Source organism: Melopsittacus undulatus, chromosome 8 (assembly GCF_012275295.1).
Source record: "Melopsittacus undulatus isolate bMelUnd1 chromosome 8, bMelUnd1.mat.Z, whole genome shotgun sequence".
NCBI lineage: Eukaryota > Metazoa > Chordata > Aves > Psittaciformes > Psittaculidae > Melopsittacus > Melopsittacus undulatus.
In genome coordinates, this window is record NC_047534.1 from 55,239,990 (window position 1) to 55,261,004 (window position 21,015).

The 21,015-nt window shown below is 49.5% G+C and overlaps 2 protein-coding genes across 2 annotated transcripts; both read left to right on the forward strand.

Moving 5' to 3' along the window:
• Positions 1–565: 565 nt before the first annotated feature.
• On the forward strand, positions 566–7,478 carry C8H21orf58 (chromosome 8 C21orf58 homolog). Its single transcript, XM_034065773.1, has 7 exons — positions 566–625; positions 1,174–1,231; positions 2,676–2,743; positions 3,306–3,446; positions 4,442–4,559; positions 5,970–6,109; positions 7,305–7,478. The coding sequence occupies exons 1-7, from the start codon at positions 566–568 to the stop codon at positions 7,476–7,478; spliced, it is 759 nt and encodes a 252-aa protein (XP_033921664.1).
• Positions 7,479–11,873: 4,395 nt separating this feature from the next.
• Positions 11,874–20,453, forward strand: KMO (kynurenine 3-monooxygenase). The gene is made up of 15 exons (XM_005144185.2): positions 11,874–11,927; positions 13,049–13,118; positions 14,123–14,220; positions 14,585–14,674; positions 14,901–14,949; positions 15,524–15,611; positions 16,860–17,025; positions 17,455–17,526; positions 17,966–18,087; positions 18,880–19,027; positions 19,465–19,522; positions 19,604–19,686; positions 19,891–19,992; positions 20,078–20,137; positions 20,286–20,453. Exons 1-15 carry the CDS (start codon positions 11,874–11,876, stop codon positions 20,451–20,453), a joined length of 1,428 nt encoding a protein of 475 aa, XP_005144242.2.
• The last annotated feature ends 562 nt before the right edge of the window (positions 20,454–21,015 follow it).

Sequence of the window (21,015 nt, forward strand, 5' to 3'; positions counted from 1 at the left end):
AATGTTATCGTGTATCAATCAGCAAGATCATAATCTGATGCCTATCAATGGTCTTATGTTGAAGAACCATTGGCCTTTCTTTTCTTCCTGCTCATTAATGTGCTGGGTATTTGCTTTACAAAAGGTAGGTAAACTTCTACACCTGGAGATTATCTTGTTTATGTTGTGGATTGACACTGCACACTTGGCAGCCAGGTTACAGGCACAATACTCTGAGCACTAACAACAGAGAGGGCCAGGCTTAGTGACAGTTAAGAACAAGTAAATATTCACCCTTAGTTACCTTTCTGTGATGTTGCAATCTGCAGCACAAAAATGCATTGAGAGAAAGGGCAGAAAAAGCTGTGTCTGTGGTCTTGTGGTGATCATCTGTACTCTGTTTTACCTGGGAGGGAAAACAAAGCTTTTCTCTTCTTCCTTCATTTGCTCACAATCTGATTTTGTTTCTAATGGAATTATTCTATGAAGATCATGGAGGGGAAGAAATGAGGATTGAAAACCTCTCTGCCTTTGCTTAGCTTTTTAACCTGTTCTTGCCTGCCTGCTCTTCCAGGAGACTACTGCAATGGCAGATCCTTCAGTGGTGGATCACTTGACACGACTGAGACTCAAGCTCCTAGAAAAGGTAAGGGAAAATCTCTGCAGTGGTCACTTTTGCTCTTTGTTTTATTCTTGCATGTTTAAGTGTTAACACTGTATTTTAAATCATTGTATTTCTGCTGAGATACAAAGGGGATCTGCAGCCAATTGAGAGCCCCTTTCTTCATGCAAGCAGAGGCAGACCAATGTGCACTGGTGCTACAGTCACTGTCACTTAACATTGTACAAGTTTGTAAGTTCTTCATAGGATCTAGCTCTCTGCCCTATAGAAGAAGTGATGTGTAAGTCTCCTGTTTCACCACGCTATCAATTTCCAGGTCTGGGATAGCCTGGCCAGTTGGAAGCATGACTATTCTTTTACTGTAACTAGTTTTGCAGTGAGACATTTCATACTTCCATGAATGCTTCTTGTAGCTGTCACTAGCTGTGATTTCGCAGCTAAGAAGCACTGCTTGTCTCTACTTCTGCTTTATTTCCTTCATCCCAAACCTATGGCTATAAGGTAGGGCTGGAAATTGTTGTGAGCTTTGCTGCCTGACCCATAACCAGGTCTTGTTGTGGTTTTACCAACAGAGACTAGAAAATGAACAGGAGAAGCTAGAGAAGATGGAGTCGCCTCTTCCAGCTGCAAGTAAGAGACTCGTTTGTTTTCATTATGAAGGTAATATGAGAAGGGCTTAGTGATGTTCTCAAACCACACCAGATTATCAAATCTCCTCCCTAAAAGCTGCCTACATTTATCTTTGAATGTCTTCATCTGTTTATTTCTGACAAAGGGAAGTGATCAACCAGCTGACATAAGAATGACCTCCTGCCTAGGTGTGCTCTGCAGGAGATCCTGCTTGTGTTAGTTCTTCTGCCTGGCAGTGAGCAGCTGGTGCAGTCCAGCTGCATGCTTGGCTTTGGTGACCCTGAAAACAAGTTGTTAGGATGGCTGTGTGTCTTCAAGGGATCCAGGCAGGAGGAATGATCCACTGCTAATGCTGCTTTGCACCTTTGAATGTGACCAGTGCAGCTTTGTGAGACCAGAAGATGGTTTCCAGCATAAAAAAATGTGACTCAGCTTATGAAATAAGTTGTTGTAGTGAAAGAGTTGGTCTTGAGGACTGTGCTGATAAGAGCTGGGAACCATTTTACCAGAAAACCATGCCTGTGTAGTTACATCCTGACTTTGGTTTGGGCAAAGAGGTCAGGAATCCCAGCTTTCTTATAAAACTTGGAAAGCTTAGAGAAATCACTATATAAGCTGGTGAATGGCTCAAAGGTGATGGATAAGTGTCTTTATGAAACCCTTCCAAAGACCATCATGATGCTTCGTGTACAAGTAGTATGTTCCCTACAGCAACATTCCCTGGAAGCTACACATGCCATGTGTAGTACATTCATTCCTTTGCATGACATGCACACTATTTGTATTATCTGTGGATTAAAGGCTACCAGTGGACAATCAGTAATATTTCTAGTTTGGCTCCGGGCTCATATCCATTGAGCTGATACACAAATAGTTGGAAACTTACAAAGCTGTGGCCAGAAATGAACAATTCCCTTACCAACTTAGTTTCAAAACACAAAGTGATGCTTTTCAGAGCAGATGCTCCCAAAGGATGTGAAAATATCCTTGCTTATTTTCACTTCAACCACGTTCCAGATCAGCCGTAGGTGGGAAGAATAAAACAGAAAGTTGGTTCAGAACAAAAAAGAAACAGCAAAGGTGACATTCAAAGCTGGGGTTGTTTGGATGTGTCACAACAAACTTTCTTTTACCCTTCACACAATCATCCTGTGCAAGTACAGAGTTTTTATAGAGCATTTCCAACTCAAAGGAGTTTCTAAGCCAGGAGGTTAAAAGGAGGCTTTAGAGAGTTTATTTTATGTTGCCTGCTGGACAGCTGTGTCTGCATGGGGTATAAAGTCATTATCCCTTCATGGATTTGACAAGAAAAGTAGCCTAAAGCCTTTTGTGGAAGAAGTCAAGCTCTCTTATGACACCTTCATCCAAAATCTCATAATGTAAATGCTATAATAGCTCTGTCTTTATGATCCTTTGAGAAGATAATGTCCTTTTCATCCTCCAGGGAACAGATGTGAGGATGTGCTACAAAGTGCCCTAAGGCGAAGGAAAGATCTCCTGCAGGAGCTAAGGGTAAGAGCAGAAACAACAGAAAGGGTCAGGTTATCTGCACATCCACTGCTGAAGTGGATTCAGTTTTTTCCTGTCCTTTAGTTCTTGAGCTGGGGCTTGGAGCAACCTGCTGGAGTGGAAGGTGTCCCTGCCCATGCCAGGGGGTTGGAAATGGATGAGTTTTAATGTCCTTCCAACCCAAAGTGCTCTATGATTCTACGATTTCTAGTTTATGGAGGGTACTTACCATTAATGAAACACTTTTCCAGGCTTTTATCAGATTGTTCCTCACTTTTTTACCCCATTGCTTTTCACTTGTGCTGAAAAACGTATGGCTTCAAGACATGTGGGGAGAAAACTCTCTTTATACTTGTGCAGGCACTGGCTGAGTGCTTCCCTTTGTGCAGTGGTCACTTGTGGTCTGCCCATCAGACACAGGATGTATCTGCAGCAGTGATTCAGTGAACAAGGCTGTGCCCTGCTGCAGGCTTCAGGGACTAATCCTGTTTATTCCAGAGAGTGTAACAATCCTGCCTGCCTTTCTCTGATCAAATTATCTTTAGGAAGATACTTGATTTTGCAGGAGCAGCACCTTCTGGAAGAGCTTTCACAGCCCCCTGCACCAGCTGGAGGACACTGTCACAACCACAGAGCTGCTGCCCCACAAATCTACCAGATACCTTTTCCAGCTCCAGAGGAGCCACCAAGGATTATCCAGCAGACGGTAAGGATCCTCTCTCCTAGGAAACACTGCTACAGTGCTGTGCCAATTTGAAACAACAGCTGCTTGGGAGCTGTATGGAAATGTGAATTTCAAGGGAATGCTGCACCTCTTGCTGTTGCGTGGGACCCTTACTGCCCTAGGCAAAACCTACAAATGAAGCACAAAATTCACAGTGGGAATGATTTACCACAGGAAGGAGGTAGCAGGAGGAGTGGGAGAACTGCCCACACTCTGCTGTGGTAGGCACAGCATGACCTAGACCAGATTTCCCAGCACCCTGTCTAGCCCAGCCATAACAGTGCCAAGTGCTGGGGAGTCCATCACTGCCCTGAGATTATTCCTTGTGCTCCTTGTGAAAAATTTTCCTCCTGTGTCCAACCAGAATCAACCCAGCAGTAACCTGTGCCCATCACCCCCTGTTTTTTCCATATGACTCCTAGTAAAAAAGGAGTCTCCATCTTCTTTGCAGCCACCCTTTAAATACTGGAACATGGTGATAAGGGCTCCCCTGGTCTTTCTTTTCTCCAGGTTGAACAGGCCCAGCTCTCTCACCCTTTCCTCATAGAGCTTCCCAGCCCTTGGATCATCTTTGTGACCCTTCTCTGGACCCTCTCCAGCCTGTCCACATCTTTTATGTAGAGCAGGGACCTAAGCTGAACACAGTATTCCAGGTGTGGCCTGACAAGCACTGAGTGGGATAATGACATCTTTATCTCTGCTGGTGATACCTTTATTGATGTTCTCCAGCACCCTGTGGCTTGGTTTGCTGCAGCAGAACACCATTCACTCATGTTGAGCTTGTGTGTCCACCAGGACCACCTCCATAGAGCTGCTTCCCAGCCAAGTAGATGCCAGCTTGTGCTGGGATTTCACAGGAGACAACATCCAAAGCCCCACTGAAGTCCAGGCAGATGATACCCACAGCTCTCCCTTTGCAAAGATGAGGAAGTCAGACAAATCCAATAGCAACTGCTTCCTTTTCCTTTCTTTTCCAGATGCCACCTCAGCCTGCCACCATCATCCAGCAGCTACCTCAGCAGCAGCCTCCCCTGATCACACAGATCCCTCCTGCCCAACCTCTTGCAGCCCCCCGGCCTGGAAGCATTAAAGAAGGTAACATACCCACCTAGCTCCCACTCCCCAGGATGGAGAGGGCAGGGAGGTGCCACAGCAAGTAGGAAGGGGGCACAGGACAGCATCCAAGGTAGTCAGTGACATGCTGGTTTGTGACCAGGCTGCTGCTGGAGCTATGGGATTTGCACTGGCCTATAGGTACTAGATATAATTTGTGGGAAGCTTGCAGATAAACTCATCACTAAAACTAAAGAAACAGGGACTACAAACTCGGCAAAGCCAGATGAAGCTGCTGGGAAGCTTGGGAAAGCAAACCAGCTCAAGACAGCGCTAAGTAATATGAACAAAGTCAGACTCATGTGTATGGATGATTCCAAAGCTACCAGTCAGGTTTCTAAAACCTGGTTTCATTCCTTTCTTTTTTCCTCCCTTAATCTGCTGCTCAATCTCCTCAAACAATACAGGCTTTTGTTAAGCTCCGTGTTTGGAAACAAGACAGAGCAGCTAAAAGCACTGTTCCAAATATAGTGCAATGCCAATAAAAGGTTTGTTTCTAAACACAGCTGGAAGCTACTGGGAAATAAGACATGAACAAAACCCTGGGATGATTTCCCTGGCTCAACCTTCAGTCAAAGGTTTCTTCATCCCTCATTCATGAAACTGCAGTTTTTGTCACCTCTTTCTGCCTGGAGTTTTAAATCAGTTTATTTTCATAAAGAAAACAGTCCCAATTCGTGCATGACTCTGCTGAAGCTGATAGATGTGAACTACTTCTGGTATGACCACAGAAAAGGACAGTTGCTTTGATTTTGTTTTCCCTCTTTCTTAATCTCCCCTTCCTTCTACCTCCACTGCACAAGTCATAGAATAGTAGAAGGGTTTGGATTGGAAAGGACCTTACAATAATCCATTTCCAACCCTCTGCTATGGGCAGGGACCCAGAGACCATAGTTAATGGGTTTGACATGCATGCAGTGGACTCTCAAGGTGGCACTGCAATATCATGTAAGTTTGAAACCTCTCAGTGACTGTGGGCTGAAGCAATGGAGAGCACTGCAAGGAGCTGGTCCATGCTGGAGGAACCAGTAAGGCTCTAGTGCTCAGCCCATCTCCAGCATAGCCAGTGGGGTGGGCTTGCAGGGAAACTAACAGACAGAAGATGCTCAACAGCAGCTTTCTTGTAGAAGGGAGGAGAAACAGGGAAGCTAGTATGAACAGTCTTATTCATAGACATGGGTTTTGCACTGCCTGGGTAAAGAATGATAATATTCATGTTGATCTTAAAGGTCTTTTCCAATCTAGTTGATTCTATGTGTCCCTTTCAGCTGATATGTCCTGGTTGCAGTGATTCGTCTATATACCGGATGGCACTTCTCACCGAGGTGCCTCTGCTGCTTGTCAGCTGCAGCTAAAGTTCTTATTTTCTTCCTTGGGGTGACCTCTTCCCAGATATGGTAGAGATGATGCTCATGCAGAACGCTCAGATGCACCAGATCATCATGCAGAACATGATGCTGAAGGCTCTGCCACCAATGGCATTCACACAGCCTGCTGGAGCCAACCCTCCCCTGCTTCACTGTGCACAGCAGGTAACAACACTGGGGTCTGAAGGGCATCCTTGCTCCCACAAAGCAGTCGCTGATCTCCTTGGGTTGCTTAGCAGGTGTGCTACTGAGTTCTGAAAGGGCAGATATTATAGGGTTATTTCCAAAACATGTCCAGTGCCTGATAGGAAGTAGATGATTTTGAACGCATCCTTCAGTGCCCAGTTCCTAAGCTGTTTATGACAAGGTGATTTAGCTCCTTAGCATCCTTAAGTACTTTGGGAAATGTATTTCTAGACTCATCTCTGTGGCATTTATTACCAAAGAACAAGGACAGAGGATTGCTGGGGAGGAGGGGATGTCCCAGTGTCGCAGAAAGTTAGGTGTGTTCCCTACCCTTCTTTTTCCAGGCTGTGTATTTCCCTGTGCTGTAAGTCATGTTTGTTTTCTTTTTCTCAGATATTAAGGTTGTTGGGTACTGAGAAATAACTCCCAAAGTCCTACAGCCTTTGGCCAGCTCACTTGCATCTTTACCACATGCTATTTGTAAACGCCCCTGAGCCCTGGGTTTAACAGAAGGGTAGGAAACACAATCCTCTTCCCTAACCCATCCCATGGCCTGGAGGGAGCTGACGAGTTTGTGCATCTGCTGGGACAGAAAGCCTCTGGCAGCAGCTGCCAGCTCTCACATTTCAGGGCTCTGATGTGCCAAGAGGCCACCCGAGGAGCAAAGCTGGCCTCCTCAGCTGTGGTGCAGGGTGAACTTGCTATGGGAATAGCAGAGCTGAACCAAGCATTGCCTCGCATGGAAGCCCTTTTCTATTTCCCTTACATTATGCAGTTTCTGGGTTTGAATAGCCTGTCCCCCCATGCTACTGGGGAGATATCTGGGCAGATGGTGGGGCTGAGAGAGACAGCGGACACACCTGCAGCTTTCTGTGTCTAAAGGGAGGTGATGGGAAAAGCATGCATCCCCGTGCTTCCCAACTTCCTCCCCAGCCCATCTTGTCACTGTGTGTTCCCCTGGTGTAGACCAGTGGGCTAAATGTGAATGCCTCTGAATGACAAAGGTGGAATCTGAAATCACTGTTTGCTGCATCTTCTGTGTTGGATCCTGCGAAACTCATCTCCAGACACATCCTTTACCAAGGACTGTCCAAATGGGAACCCAGCCCAGCAGCCAGGGACCCTTCCCATAGAGGCACAGCTTTCACGTATCACCCTTTGTCTCTCTACTAAGGACCTGCAGGTTCCTGCTCCCCTGGCTGTGAAAGCAGACAGGCCCAGGCCATCTGTGGTGCACCACCACCACTACCCTGCTGCAGGGATGCTCCCAGTGCCCCATGAGCAATTCCCATCCACATCCACAGCACATCACTGGACCAGCGGCACGCTGCCTGTCCTGCCCACGTAAGTAAACAGGGAGCCATGATGTAAACTTTTAGCCCTTCTGGTTTTGGCTGAGATAGAGTTAATTCTCTCCCTAGTAGCTGGTGCAGTGCTGTGGTTTGGCTTTGGTCTGAGAACAATGCTGATAACCCACTGATGTTCTAGTTGTTGCTGAGTAGTGCTTACTCTGACCAAGGACTTTTCCGTTTAAACCACACCACCTTCCTTCCTGCACAGATGGGGGTAGCAAGGTAGACCATGTAGTCCTTTGTGGTTCTTCACTAAATCCAGTCCTGAATGTTGTCTTTAATGTAACAGTGGCATTGAGGCAGATTAAGTAACAAGTTGATTTGATCAATATTACAACTTGAGTAATTAACCCTTTGCTTACATGAAGACATTTGCTTACATGCAAACATGAAGATCAGACATGGTCTACAGATGATACTAAACTGTGTCCCTCCCACAGAGCCACAGCCCACCCAGCAGTTACCATGGCTGTTTGGGGTTTGGGTCTCCTTGCGTAGCCAGCAGGGAGCTGCTAAATAAGGGCTGAGTGTATTTTCCATTCAGGGTAATGTAAATCCAGTAGGATTTACGTTCTTACAACACTGCTGAGGTCTTTGCTAATCAGAAATTCCTGGGGAAAAATCCTACAACCTCTCACCAAGAAAAATGGCACAAAGTGAGGAAAATCCTTGGAAATAAGGCTGAGCCTTAGGGGTAAGCATGGGGACCCACTGTTACATGAGTGAGAACAAAACTTCTAGTTCTGTGCTATGGCTCTTTGTGAACAGGACAGGATGGAGCAGCTGCATCCTCTGGCATCACTGTCCTGCTGGCAGGGGTATCTGTATAACACCCTTAGGATGGGATTTGAATTCCTGAACAGATTATTTACCCAATGGGATTATAAGGGATAAACATTCAACCCATTTCACTTTTACATGGGTTTGTAATCTGTACCAGTAAAGATCTCTTGGTTCCTTCCAGAATGGTACAATTAACTGTTTGCAGAAATCAGCAAAGGAAGATGTTGAGCAGCTCTGTTCTGGAGCTGGGCTGGTTCAGGCTGGAGAAGAGAAGGCTCCTGAAGGGGGGACCTGAGAGCAGCTCCAGTGCCTAAAGGGGCTGCAGGAAAGCTGGAGAGGGGCTTGGGACAAGGGATGTAGGGACAGGCCAAGGGGAATGGCTTGAACCTGCCAGAACAGGGGAGACTGAGCTGAGCTCTTAGGCAGAAGCTGTTCCCTGTGAGGGTGCTGAGGCGCTGGCACAGGGTGCCCAGAGAAGCTGTGGCTGCCCCATCCCTGGCAGTGCTCAAGGCCAGGTTGGACACAGGGGCTTGGAGCAGCTGCTCCAGTGGAAGGGGTCCCTGCCTGTGGCAGGGGTTGGAGCTGGATGAGCTTTAAGGTCCCTTCCAACACAAACCAGGCTGGGATTCTATGACACTTAAGCAGGTCATTCCTCCATGTTTCTGTTGTACCTCTATACCTGTAGCAGCATCATGGCCTTCTGTGGCAGGGCAGCATATGGTGTAACTCCATACCATGAGGTTACAAAATTTTCTCTGCTAGGTTGGATGAAGAGATCTAACATATGAATAGCATCCAGACAGATGAGCTTGGTTGGTCCCTTCCAACCCAAACAAATCTGGGATTCTACAAGTCTTCCTGTTCTTCAGCTACCTTCCACCATGAGTTATAAGATCTGACACATCTACACTGTGCTTGTGCAGCTGCAGGAAGCATGCACTGATGCACTGTTGGCTATTACCAAACACAGTAAAGCCATTTTTCTTGTTGCAGGTGGCCCACATACTGACAGGACATGTTCCTCTCAACTGGACCATAGCATTGCTGAAGTCAACCTGTATTTGAACAGTTCTGTCTGATTGACAGCCCAGTGTCAGTAAGACTGCACATTGTTGGTATAGGAAGTAGCAGAACTCTGCCCTACCTGTGTGAACTGCCTTCACACACTGCTTGGATAAATAATTCTCAGTGAAGAAGAATAGAAGGAAATCTGCTCCTGCAGGATTTGAACACTGAGGTGCACTCATGTGCAGTCCACGTTTCCAGCCCCAGGAGGGCTCTGATTCCCCATCTTTCCCAAATCTCATAGTTACAAAGCTGGCCAAGGCTTTCTTCCCAAAGAGCTATTGGAAGCTAACTTTAGCAGCTTGGAATTGCGTGTATTTGTCTCATTATTTCTTGTTGTGACGCGGGAGTTACGAACAACGCTGAAACGATCAATGTGATCCAAGGAATGCTGCTTATTACAAAGCATCTATCCTTTTTATACTGTTGTCTGCATCTGCTTACAATAGCTTACAATAGCTCGGTGTGTTATACTTGGATACATACACAATAACTGGATGTATTGAGATTGGATACATTATACTTGGATACATACACAATAACTGGATGTATTGAGATTGGATACATAATCAATAGCTTGCTGTATTAGTGGATACATATATAGTGTAGCACACAGCAACTAGGATACAATTGGGTACATTAAGCGTATGGGAGCCTAGTCTCTTAAAGCTTGCTCCCAGTTCACTCTTGTGTCTTAGCACATTCCAGTTTCTTCTCATCTTGCTTTCACCGTTACTTTTGCTTTTTTACCCATGGCTTTCTTCATCCTCAGTTCCTGTCGAGCTCCACGTAGGCACTTGCTGACTTGGGATTGTGGCCTGCACTCATCATAAATGCCATCTTCTAATGCTAAAACATTGGAATTGGGCGCAACGTGTCCATTGCTTTACAGCTAGTCCACAATTTCTCAATCTTTCCCTCATATAATGAGGGTTTAGACTTGATTTAAGCACACAAAATAAAATCTCATGGTTCTTCATTGGATGTTGGCATGCCTTTTGCTTCAGCAACATAAATCAACTTCTCCCTTCTTTACTTTTCCCATTGGTTTTTCTTAGGGCAGCCTTTAGGCTGAGTCCATGCTCTCATGGTATTTTAGTTTTCACTCCTTGGAAGGCTCACTGAGGGCTCAAATCAAGCAATGCTTTTTCATGCTCTCAGCAATCTGGTAGTGTTTGATACAGAAAGATAACCCATGCATTAATAACACTTTCTCCATGTCTTCCCACCTTCTCCTGTGGGTAAAGTGCACAACATCTTTACATTGGCTTTGCCTGGTGCAGTCTGTGAGTGAACCTAATGTGAAGATAACTCCAAAGGAATAATCTATTTGCTATGTCAAGCTTACCTTGCCCTTTGCCCTCTCTGCTCTGTTTTCTTTGCTGGGGGGTGTGTGAGTCAAACAGACAATGTGGATCAATTCACTGCTGTGTAGATCAGAGAAACCCAACGAGGGTCTTCAGTGGGGACTCATCTGCATGCAGTGCCAGAGCCCATGGGCACTAGCAGCCTCTAACAACCCCAGCCAGCCCCATGGGAGATTCCTGCCCCCCGCCCCCCCCCAATGCCAACAGTCCCTTTTAAGCTTGGGCCTGAGGCTGCTGTTGACACTGTCCTTTCTATGCATGGTACCACAGGTTGTCACTATGGTGTGGTGCTGGTGCTTCAGGAGCAGCCATCCCTTGCTGCACTGGGAGCCAGGATGTGCAGTGGAGAGTGATGTTGTGCTTGTGCATGGATTTGGCCTTGCTGCTTTGAAACAAACCTGGTGTTTCAGGCTGTGCATTGCAGGGCTAGCAGGAAATAGTGCATCTGATGTGAGTGTTTTCACTGCTGCTGTTTAACTGTTGTGTGTAGGCTGTAATTGGCTCCTCCCTTTTAAAGCTTACTGAGTGCAGTGTTGGCTCAGCAGAGCATCCCCTTCCAAGGACAGGCATGTGGAATGGTGCATAGAGAGCTGTCTCCTCACAGCCTCATCCAAGTCCTTCTGCAGATGAGGCCTGGACCCTCTGCTCACCATCACACCCCAATGTGCTCAAGCCACACACAGTGTGACATCCTTGCAGATGGTATCAGCCTCCTACAAGCAGCGTGTTTGTTCCATATCCCACCCTCAGGCAGTGCCCTGGGGCTTCAGGAGTTATTCCACATCATCCTCTGCTCTTGCAGCCCAGCAAAGCACCAGCAGAAGCCTGGCAAATGCGGGCTCTCCTCATGCTCTGTGTGTGTTTCAGTAGGAAGCCCTTGAAGATGGCAGAATTGCTTCACTTTTCAAGAGAAAACTGCTTTCAAGCTTTCACAACGTGGCTGAATAACTCCACATTCACATCTCTCCACCTGAGCAACCACACGCCTGTCCCCATGGCCAGGCTGACCCACTGACAGCCTCTGTGCTGGGAGTTAAACTTTAATAGGAGCAAGAGCTCAGATGTGACTCCACCGTCTATATCCTTCCCCTTCTCCTCCCCACTGGCGAGGGCAGCGCAGCAGGACAGGGAGCAGGGACACAGCACTAAGAACCTGCAGCTGAGGGGGCCTCAGAGATGGACACCAGGGACCCACGGGGGAAAAGAGTCGCTGTTGTTGGCGGTGGTCTGGTAGGAAGCTCGATTTAGCTGCTGTGTGACTGCACAAAAGCCAGAGGTGTGAAAGCATTGCATGGATAGGGGGTGAATGTCTGCTCATGGGTGTTGTGGAGGGGTTGGTTGGAAGGCAGCGAGGCTCATTTGAGCAGAACTCTGTAGGAGAACATCTCTTCCCCTCAAGGGAAAGGTTTGCTGCTGAGGTATCCCAAGGATGCAATGAGTGGCTGTGGCTGGCACTTGGCTTGAATGGGGTGTGCAAATGCACCACAGAATTGCTGGGGGAAATGCTGCCATCAAGAATCCTCTCAGAGGATGGTAGTGCCCAGGTGGATTAAATCACAGTCCTCTCTTGACCCTCATCTGCTTCTGGCTTTAGCTAAGTCCCTAAGGCGAAAGGGTCTGTGAGGAGCATTGGTAAACACCAGGCTAAGGGGAAATGCCTCCCTCTGCTCATTTTCACTTGGGAATGGTTTGCCTGCTTTGCTACCTGCAGAGTGGTCTTACCTTAGAAGACAGCATAGCAGCACTTAACTCTGTCTTTTGACCTTCTATTAGCTTCTTGGTCCCCTGTGCTGCTGGGAAGGAGGGATGACACAAGAATCTGTAGTTCTGCCAGTGATTAATGATGGAAACTAAACCCCCAAAAGACAATCGTCCATATAAATAACAAGCAGGACACAAGTGTGAGGACCTTTTAAAGGTGACATCTTGCTTTTGTGCAGATCTAGCTTCCCCTGCTGTGTTCCCAAGGGAATGCTGCAGCATCCTGAATTCTACCCAGGAAGATAAATCTAGTCCGGAGCGGAGCAGGGAGTTTGCCTGTCCAACTGCTGTTGTGTCTGGATGAAGGGCTTAGTTCTGCTGCAATTAATCACTGTATATGAGCAAGCTCTGAACTTGGTGTGATGAGCTTTGATGGATGACTCCTGTCTTGGAGGCTCTGCAGGCACAGCAGGGGTGTCTGAGCACTTCTCTCCTGGAAGAAGTCCTCTAAGGTTCTTGATCAAAAGGTTTTCCTGTACATACTGAGCTGTATCCCCTGCCTGCTGCTTTCCCTTTATGATCCAGTAGTGATCTGTGATGTATCTAACAGTGAAACACTTCATCTGCCATTCCTGATCCTTCTCTTATAGGTGGGTGCGTTAAATGCCTGTTTCTTTGCGAGACGAGGCTTCCATGTTGATGTTTATGAAGCCAGAGAAGGTAAGTTCAGCCTGACCACTACTGCTTTATTAACGTGTTCCTGGCCCTTTGCTGATAACAGCTTTTGGGGAAGCAAAAGAGGAACTGTGTGAGCTCACTGAAGCTGCAGGGAGAAAATGAAACCCCAAAGTGTGGCACCTGAAGGATATTCTTTTCACTCTTTAGCTTCTGTGGTGGGGAGGAGCACTTGTTTGAAATATGTTGGTTTGTGTGGAAGAAACCCACTCTTAAGCTGCTCAAATGATGCCTTTTCATGTTCTTGGCTTAAATATTGATTCAAATCCTCACCTTTGGGAGCTGTTCTCTGCATGCAGAATATTACTGCAATGCTGTTGAGCCTGGCCAGAGATGGTAATGCCAAGAGGCAGATCAGAATGACACTGTGGAAGGTGACACTCACCATGGTCTACCTGTTAAACTCTGTGGATGTTGTGCATGCCACCAGTGTCACACGTTGAAAAGGCTTCTGGTTGCTCTTAGCTGCCTCCTGGATCGGATAGATTTTACCACCCTGCTCCAGGGTTTGGCCCACGGCTTTACTGAGATGCAACCCTGAAAGCTCTTGGGGTATCCAGTGCATCCTCTGCTGTATGCACCGGATAGGCAACACTGAGTGAGGCCATTCAGAGGAGGAACAGGCCAATGTTGAGACATCTCAATCTGACCAGAGATGGGTCTTGGCACAAGCTGCCAGGCATTCACTGCTTGTCTCCCTTCACCAAGAGGGGAAGCAGCTCTTAGTGATGATGTCCTCCAGCACTACAGGGAGCTACTGGGATCCAGAGCTCCCTTTGTAGCACTTGGTTGCAGCTACTTCTTACAGGCTGGAGGTGGCATAGAAGAATCAGTCCTTGGAGCTGCTCAGCTGCCTTCCCAACAGCTGAATGTGCTCTCACACAGCATGGGGGCACAGGGACTCCCCCTGCCCTGCTGCTGTTGCCATAGGGATTTAGAGAGATGCTGTAGTATCAGTGTCTCCATAACCAGCTGCTTTTCCCATGCAGATATCCGGGTGGCCAGCTTTACCCGTGGCAGAAGCATTAACTTGGCTCTGTCCCACCGAGGACGCCAAGCCCTGCGAGCTGTGGGCATGGAGGAGCAGGTACCTGGGCAGCCCAGCCTGGGGGCAGCACCCAACCCTGGGCTCTGTGTAAGGCAGAGGGCTGACAAGAAACCTGGAGAGGGGCTTGGGACAAGGGATGTAGGGACAGGCCAGGGGGAATGGCTTGAACCTGCCAGAACAGGGGAGACTGAGCTGAGCTCTGAGGCAGAAGCTGTTCCCTGTGAGGGTGCTGAGGCGCTGGCACAGGGTGCCCAGAGAAGCTGTGGCTGCCCCATCCCTGGCAGTGCTCAAGGCCAGGTTGCAGTGTGGTGTGAGGAGGAGGGGATGGCCTTGGTGACTTGTGCCCTCCCCTTGGCAGCTCCAGTTAGGCCAGACGGCTGGGTTGTGTTCCCTTCCATTACAGATTGTGTCCAAAGGCATTCCCATGAGGGCAAGAAGGATACACACACCTTCAGGGAAGAAGTATTCTATTCCCTATGGGAAGAAGAACCAGGTACTGGTCTCACGCTGTCACTCTGGAGATGTCTTTGGTGGTGTTTGTACCTCTGTGGGATGGACAGCAGCACTCACACTCCTTGGAAGGATGCTGTGAGCAGGAAAAGGGTTTCATGACCCCCTGGTTTTGGTGGGGCTGTTTAGAAGAGGTGGCGTTCCTCATCTGGCCATGCAGAGCATCCTTCAGCAATGCCTCCTGAACGTGGTGTTTGCTTACCTTGCAGTACATCCTGTCCGTGGACAGAGCAAACCTGAACAGGGAGCTGCTGACGGGTAGGTTGCCAGCTCTGTCTGCAGATACTTTTCTGCCCTGTTTACCCAGGGTTTAGGCTTTGCCTCATGAACAGGAGGCTTTGGGCCCCAGACTCTCAGTGAGTTCTGTGTAACCTGATGCTCAGAAAGCACAATCAGGATGTAGCTGTGTTTGTAAGGAGAAAATCTCTGCTTGTCTGACACTAAAGGATATTCAAACAGGGCCCCCCAAAACCTTTCTGCACATGCACCTCTCCTGCATTCACCCTTGAGCAGGAGTTGTCTCCACTTCATGGCTCCTGGCATGTGATTCAGCCCCAGAGCTTCACCAGCCAAAGCAGGAGATACCTCCTGAGCCTTGCCACACTTCCTGCAACCCCAACTGTACAGAGACAAATAGGAATTGGAGCAGTGTGGTAAAGTATATCATCAGAACAGGCCAAATTTCCCATTCACTATAGGCACCTCATCCCATCCTGAAATGCAATGGGTGGAAACCTGCTGTAATGACAGAGTCCCTATAATTCAGGGGTCCCTTGGAAATTGCTTGGAGGGATCAGAGTACAAGCCTCTACATTCAGTTGTATTTCCACAGCTGCTGAGAAGTACTCCAACACCAGACTGTACTTTGGACACAAGCTGCTGGGGTGCGACGCAGAGCAGGGGACGTTAACCATCAAAAGGTAATCCCTGCACAGCCTGGGATGCAGTGCTATGGTCAATGAGTTCCTGCTTAATCATTCCTAAAACCTCAAACAATTGAGCAATCTTGGTTTGAAACTGATGTGTGATTACCAAGGGGGCATTACTGTGTCAGCTCTGCGAAGGGTACATATGACAGCAGGGTTCCTGGGGAGGCTGACAAGAACTGTAACCCTCTAATCCTCAGCAGCCTGGCAGCAGGGTGGGGATACAACACTGAGTTGTGCAGGGAACGATGTGCCAGTCTCTATAGTGCTCATTTACAGAGACAGGTCACTCATCAGGGCCAGCAGCTAATTGTATAGAATCCCAGACTAGTTTGTGTTGGAAGGGACCTTAAAGCTCACCCAGTTCCAACTCCTGCCACAGGCAGGGACACCTTCCACTGGAGCAGCTGCTCCAAGCCCCTGTGTCCAACCTGGCCTTGAGCACTGCCAGGGATGGGGCAGCCACAGCTTATCTGGGCACCCTGTGCCAGCGCCTCAGCACCCTCCCAGGGAACAGCTTCTGCCTAAGAGCTCAGCTCAGTCTCCCCTGTTCTGGCAGGTTCAAGCCATTCCCCTTGGCCTGTCCCTACATCCCTTGTCCCAAGCCCCTCTCCAGCTTTCCTGCAGCCCCTTTAGGCACTGGAGCTGCTCTCAGGTCTCCCCTTCAGGAGCCTTCTCTTGTCCAGGCTGCCCCAGCCCAGCTCTCTCAGCCTGGCTCCAGAGCAGAGCTGCTCCAGCCCTCGCAGCAGCTCCATGGCCTCCTCTGGCCTCCCTCCAACAGCTCCAGGTCCCTCTTGTGCTGCTGCCCCAGAGCTGGATCAGGGCTGCAGGGGGGATCTCCCCAGAGCACAGCAGAGGGGCAGGATCCCCCCCCTGAGCTGCTGCTCAAGCTCTTGGGGTGCAGCCCAGCACAGGGGGGGTTCTGGGCTCAAGCGCTCACTGAGGCCGGGTCATGGAGAGCTTCTCCTCACTAACCTGGTTTCATTGCTGTGTTCATGCTCTATGGAATAGCAGTGCTGAGCCATCTTGGGTAGGTGTGGCAGAGTTGTGCCTTTGATAACCTGTGGGATACTTTTTTATCCTAATGCTGAGATTCCCAGTGAGGCCCATCCCCCCTTACAAGGTTTATCACACTGGGGGTTACCTTGGCATTTTGCAGAAGGCAGAAGCACTGTGCCCAGCAGTGCTGAGCTATCCTTGGAATCAGAGCACCATGGATCCAAGGGGCTTTCTTGCTTTCAGATCTGACCAGCAACCCCTGGAAGTGACATACCACCTCATCGTGGGATGTGATGGAGCCTTCTCAACAGTCAGAAAGCAGTTCATGAGGCAAACACGTTTTAACTACAGTCATGAGTACATTCCTCATGGGTATATGGAGCTGAGCATCCCTCCCAAGGATGGAGATGTAAGTGTACCTGTCCTGGAGGCTGCTCCCCTCTCCTGGTGCTCTGCTACAGAAGCTCTAGAGAAACTGATTTCTCACCTGGGGCTCAGCCAAGGGATTAAAACTTCCCTAGGAAAAGGCAGACAACTCATCCTATCCTAGTGGTGGGGCTCACGTCTTGGTTAACTGTAACTCTGAGAGGTCCTGGGGATACAGGAATGTGTCTGTGAGCACCTCAGTGGCTGCAAACCATCAGCTTTTTGCCCATCTTTCCTGCCTTTTCCTCTTATTGTTCCATCTCCCAGAAGCATCAGGTTGCAGAAAGGGGCCCTATGGATACTGGTATGAAGGATGGCAGCTGGTGTGCTGGCATGGAGGGGAAGCAGAGGCTGGGCTGGGGAAACTGAGCAGGCCAGGGACACACACAAGGTGATTTTCCTTCTCTTTCAGTTTGCCATGGAACCAAACTACCTCCATATCTGGCCGAGAAACACCTTCATGATGATTGCGCTGCCCAACATGGTGATAACCTGTGGCCATGCTCCTGTGGGGCAGGGGATGGAGCTTGTGGGGATAAACTGGTCGTGGTGGCAGGGGCTGGGGGGGATGACATGGTGCCAGGAGAGACCCCAGATCCCTTGGGTCTTGGGAGGGGTGCAGGACAGGGCCCACAGAGCTGCCTCTGCCTCACTGCACCAAGCAGGTACCTGTGCACTTCTCTGCTATGCACTTGAGTCCACTCAAACCCCCCCAAACCAGCTCTCTGAACGTTATGAACTGGATATGGGAGCACCAGAGCAGTGTGCCTGACCCATGCTGGCCATCACACACTGCAGGGGATGCAAGCCCACTATGGGACATGGGGTGTGATTGTTATGTGAGAGGTTGGGCACTGAGCTGCTGCTCCAGGTGCTCTCTATGGCCTCTGAGCTTCTTTCTGACCTCCCTCCCTGGCTAACAGGACAAGTCATTCACCTGCACGCTCTTCATGCCCTTTGAGGAATTTGAGAAGCTCACAACAGGCGAGCAAGTGCTGGGCTTTTTCCAGACCTACTTCCCAGATGCCATACCCCTCATCGGAGAGTAAGTGTTCCCATCTCCCCTTCTGCACATCAGCACAGTGCTCTGAAGGCCTCAGGGTCCTGGTGATGGGGTGGTGAATGCTGTTGGGATGGGTCCCCGTGGTCTGTAGGTCCACATTGTGTCTGCATTGCAGCAGGACACACACCTGTCCCATTGTAATGGCTTGAACCTGCCAGAACAGGGGAGACTGAGCTGAGCTCTTAGGCAGAAGCTGTTCCCTGTGAGGGTGCTGAGGCGCTGGCACAGGGTGCCCAGAGGATCTGGTGCTTACTGACTGTGGCTAAACAAGCATCCAGGCAGTGAGACACAAGAGTGCCCAGCAGCAGTGGGGACCTTCTCACTGCTGGGCCAATGACATCAGGGCAGCAGCACGGAGCCAGAGCATCCCATTCCTCCTGAGGAAGGGGGGGTGCTGGTGGCACTGGGGACCAAACCCTTTGCACCCACCCCCAAGTTGAGTGAAGAGCTTAAAACCCACTGGCAGAATATTTGGTCTATAGGGAGAAGGTAATGAAATAGGTTTTCTGGCTTCCACATTTTTCCCAGCACAAACAGCCTAGTGAATAGGCTTGGGTTTTGCATCCCAATGCTGACATTGCCACGGCTCCCTGCGCTTGGATGTCTCATGACATCTGCATCCATGACAGGACAGAGCCTTGGGTAATGTGGTCTAGTGGAAGGTATCCCTGCCATGATCGTAAGGTCCTTTCCAACCCAAACTCTTCTATGATGCTATGACTTGCTCTTGTCTCGTTGGTCCCCCAAGTGAAGTACCTCTTGTTTTGCCTGAAGGCGAGAGCTGAAGCAGGATTACTTTTTGCTGCCAGCCCAGGCCATGATATCTGTGAAGTGCTCTTCCTACCACCTTGGTTCCCGGTGTGTGCTGATGGGAGATGCTGCCCATGCTGTTGTGCCCTTCTATGGACAGGGCATGAATGCAGTAAGTTCACTTACATCATTTGGGTCCCCAGTCTTTTCACCCAGAAACGCCTGGGTTTAGGGTGTAGCTCCATAGAGTTCAAGGGCTGGCCTGTCCCACAGTCTGATGTCCTCTGCACTGGCAGGTATTGAGCTCCCCTTATGCACTTGGCTGCTCGCTAGGACCTGGTTGTACTCTGGGGAGGAGAAGGGATGGGGTGGTTGTGCTGCTTTGCCATGGGGCAGAGGACTGCATGGAAGGGGGTTCCAGCAGGACAGTCCCAGGCTTCTGGGAAAGGCAACCCCCTGGATTTCTGTGGCCTAGAGTAAGGCTCCTGCTCTGAAGCTGTGGTCAGTGAGACCCTGCACATGCAAACACCTGCACTAGCTGAGCATCCATGAGGGCACTTGTGAACACATGGCTCCTTTTGCCTATTCACCCTTTAATCTTCCTCCCAGGGCTTTGAGGATTGTCTGGTCTTTGATGAATTAATGGACCAGTTCCATAATGACCTTGGTGAGTGAGGAGAGCAAGAGCAGAGGAGGATCCCTGCTGGATACCCTGCTGAGGAGCTGCCCAGGAGCTTTCTTCTCCCAGGTGCCTGCCTCCCCGAGTTCTCCAGGCTGAGGGTGCCAGATGACCATGCCATCTCGGATTTAGCCATGTACAACTACATAGAGGTAGGCAAGCTGCACATTGACTTGTGGCTCTGGTGACACTCTTGTCCTAACAACGCACACAGCTGGCAGGGTCTATGGTAAGACTCTGGTTGTGTCCTCATGTGGGAGACTTGAGCTTAAGAGCTCCTTGGGAATGCTGCTGGGGCTGGGGAGGCAGCACAACAGCAAAGATGCCCTGCAAAAGGGTGACTGTTGGTGTCACAGATGCGCGAGCACGTGAATTCAACGTGGTTCATCTTCCGCAAGCACGTGGACAACCTCCTCCATGCCCTCATGCCTTCCACCATCGTCCCACTGTACACCATGGTAAGGCCAGTGCCAGCTGAGCTGCCACCACCTCCTCCTGTGGCTGGCTTTGAGGTGGTGACAGGCTCCTTGCCAACCCTCACAGGTGACCTTCACCAGGATTCGCTACCACGAGGCGGTGCAGCGCTGGATATGGCAGAAGAAGGTGGGTCAGTGGGGGTGCCTGTCCTTCCTCCCCATGCTGTGACCCTCCTGAGCATCCTGCTTTGGTGCTGGGATGGATGTGAAGACTTTGGTGCCACAGGTAGGAACAAACCTCTGGGTGATGTTGGGGTTTCTCTTTGCACTTGCAGATAATAAATCGAGGGCTCTTTGTTGTCGGAGCAGCAGGACTGGGGGGCACCTTCTTCCTTGTAAAGTGGCTGGCTCGGGACATGGGCTTCTGCATGGAAAACTTGTGGGGCTGGTCCCGTTACCTGAAAAACATTGGAAATCTGCCCTTTGGCATACAAGTGGCTTAAATGTAAGGGGAGGTCCTGGCTGTAATTAAAGTGAAGGCATGGATGATGGTGTTTCTTTTGGGATGTGGCCTTGCAGCTCCTGCAGCCCCTCTGCCTCTTGCACCTTGGGAGAGGTGGTGGTTCCTTGGGTGAGAGGAGCCCATAAGGGCACAGAGTGGCCAAAGAGCAGGGTCTCAGGTGTATCAGCCTCATCTCAGCCTTGTCTCGAGGGATGTGGTGTAGCATGGGCTGAGTGTGGGTTTTATGTGCAGTAACAGGGGAACTCTTCATCAGGGACTGGAGCAATAGGACAAAGGGTGATGGGTTCAAACTGAAACAAGGGAAGCTCGGATGGGATATAAGGCAGAAGCTGTTCCCTGGGAGGGTGCTGAGGCGCTGGCACAGGGTGCCCAGAGAAGCTGTGGCTGCCCCATCCCTGGCAGTGCTCAAGGCCAGGTTGGACACAGGGGCTTGGAGCAGCTGCTCCAGTGGAAGGGGTCCCTGCCTGTGGCAGGGGTTGGAACTGGATGAGCTTTAAGGTCCCTTCCAACCCAAACCATTCCATGGTTCCATGATTCTATGA

Coding starts and splice junctions, on each gene's coding strand:
- C8H21orf58 (XM_034065773.1), top strand. CDS start 566: ATGGCAGATCCTTCAGTGGTGGATCACTTGACACGACTGAGACTCAAG. Junction 626..1,173: donor GACTCAAGCTCCTAGAAAAG/GTAAGGGAAAAT, acceptor TTTTACCAACAG/AGACTAGAAAATGAACAGGA. Junction 1,232..2,675: donor GTCGCCTCTTCCAGCTGCAA/GTAAGAGACTCG, acceptor TTCATCCTCCAG/GGAACAGATGTGAGGATGTG.
- KMO (XM_005144185.2), top strand. CDS start 11,874: ATGGACACCAGGGACCCACGGGGGAAAAGAGTCGCTGTTGTTGGCGGT. Junction 17,026..17,454: donor TCCCTCCCAAGGATGGAGAT/GTAAGTGTACCT, acceptor CTTCTCTTTCAG/TTTGCCATGGAACCAAACTA. Junction 19,028..19,464: donor ATGGACAGGGCATGAATGCA/GTAAGTTCACTT, acceptor TCTTCCTCCCAG/GGCTTTGAGGATTGTCTGGT.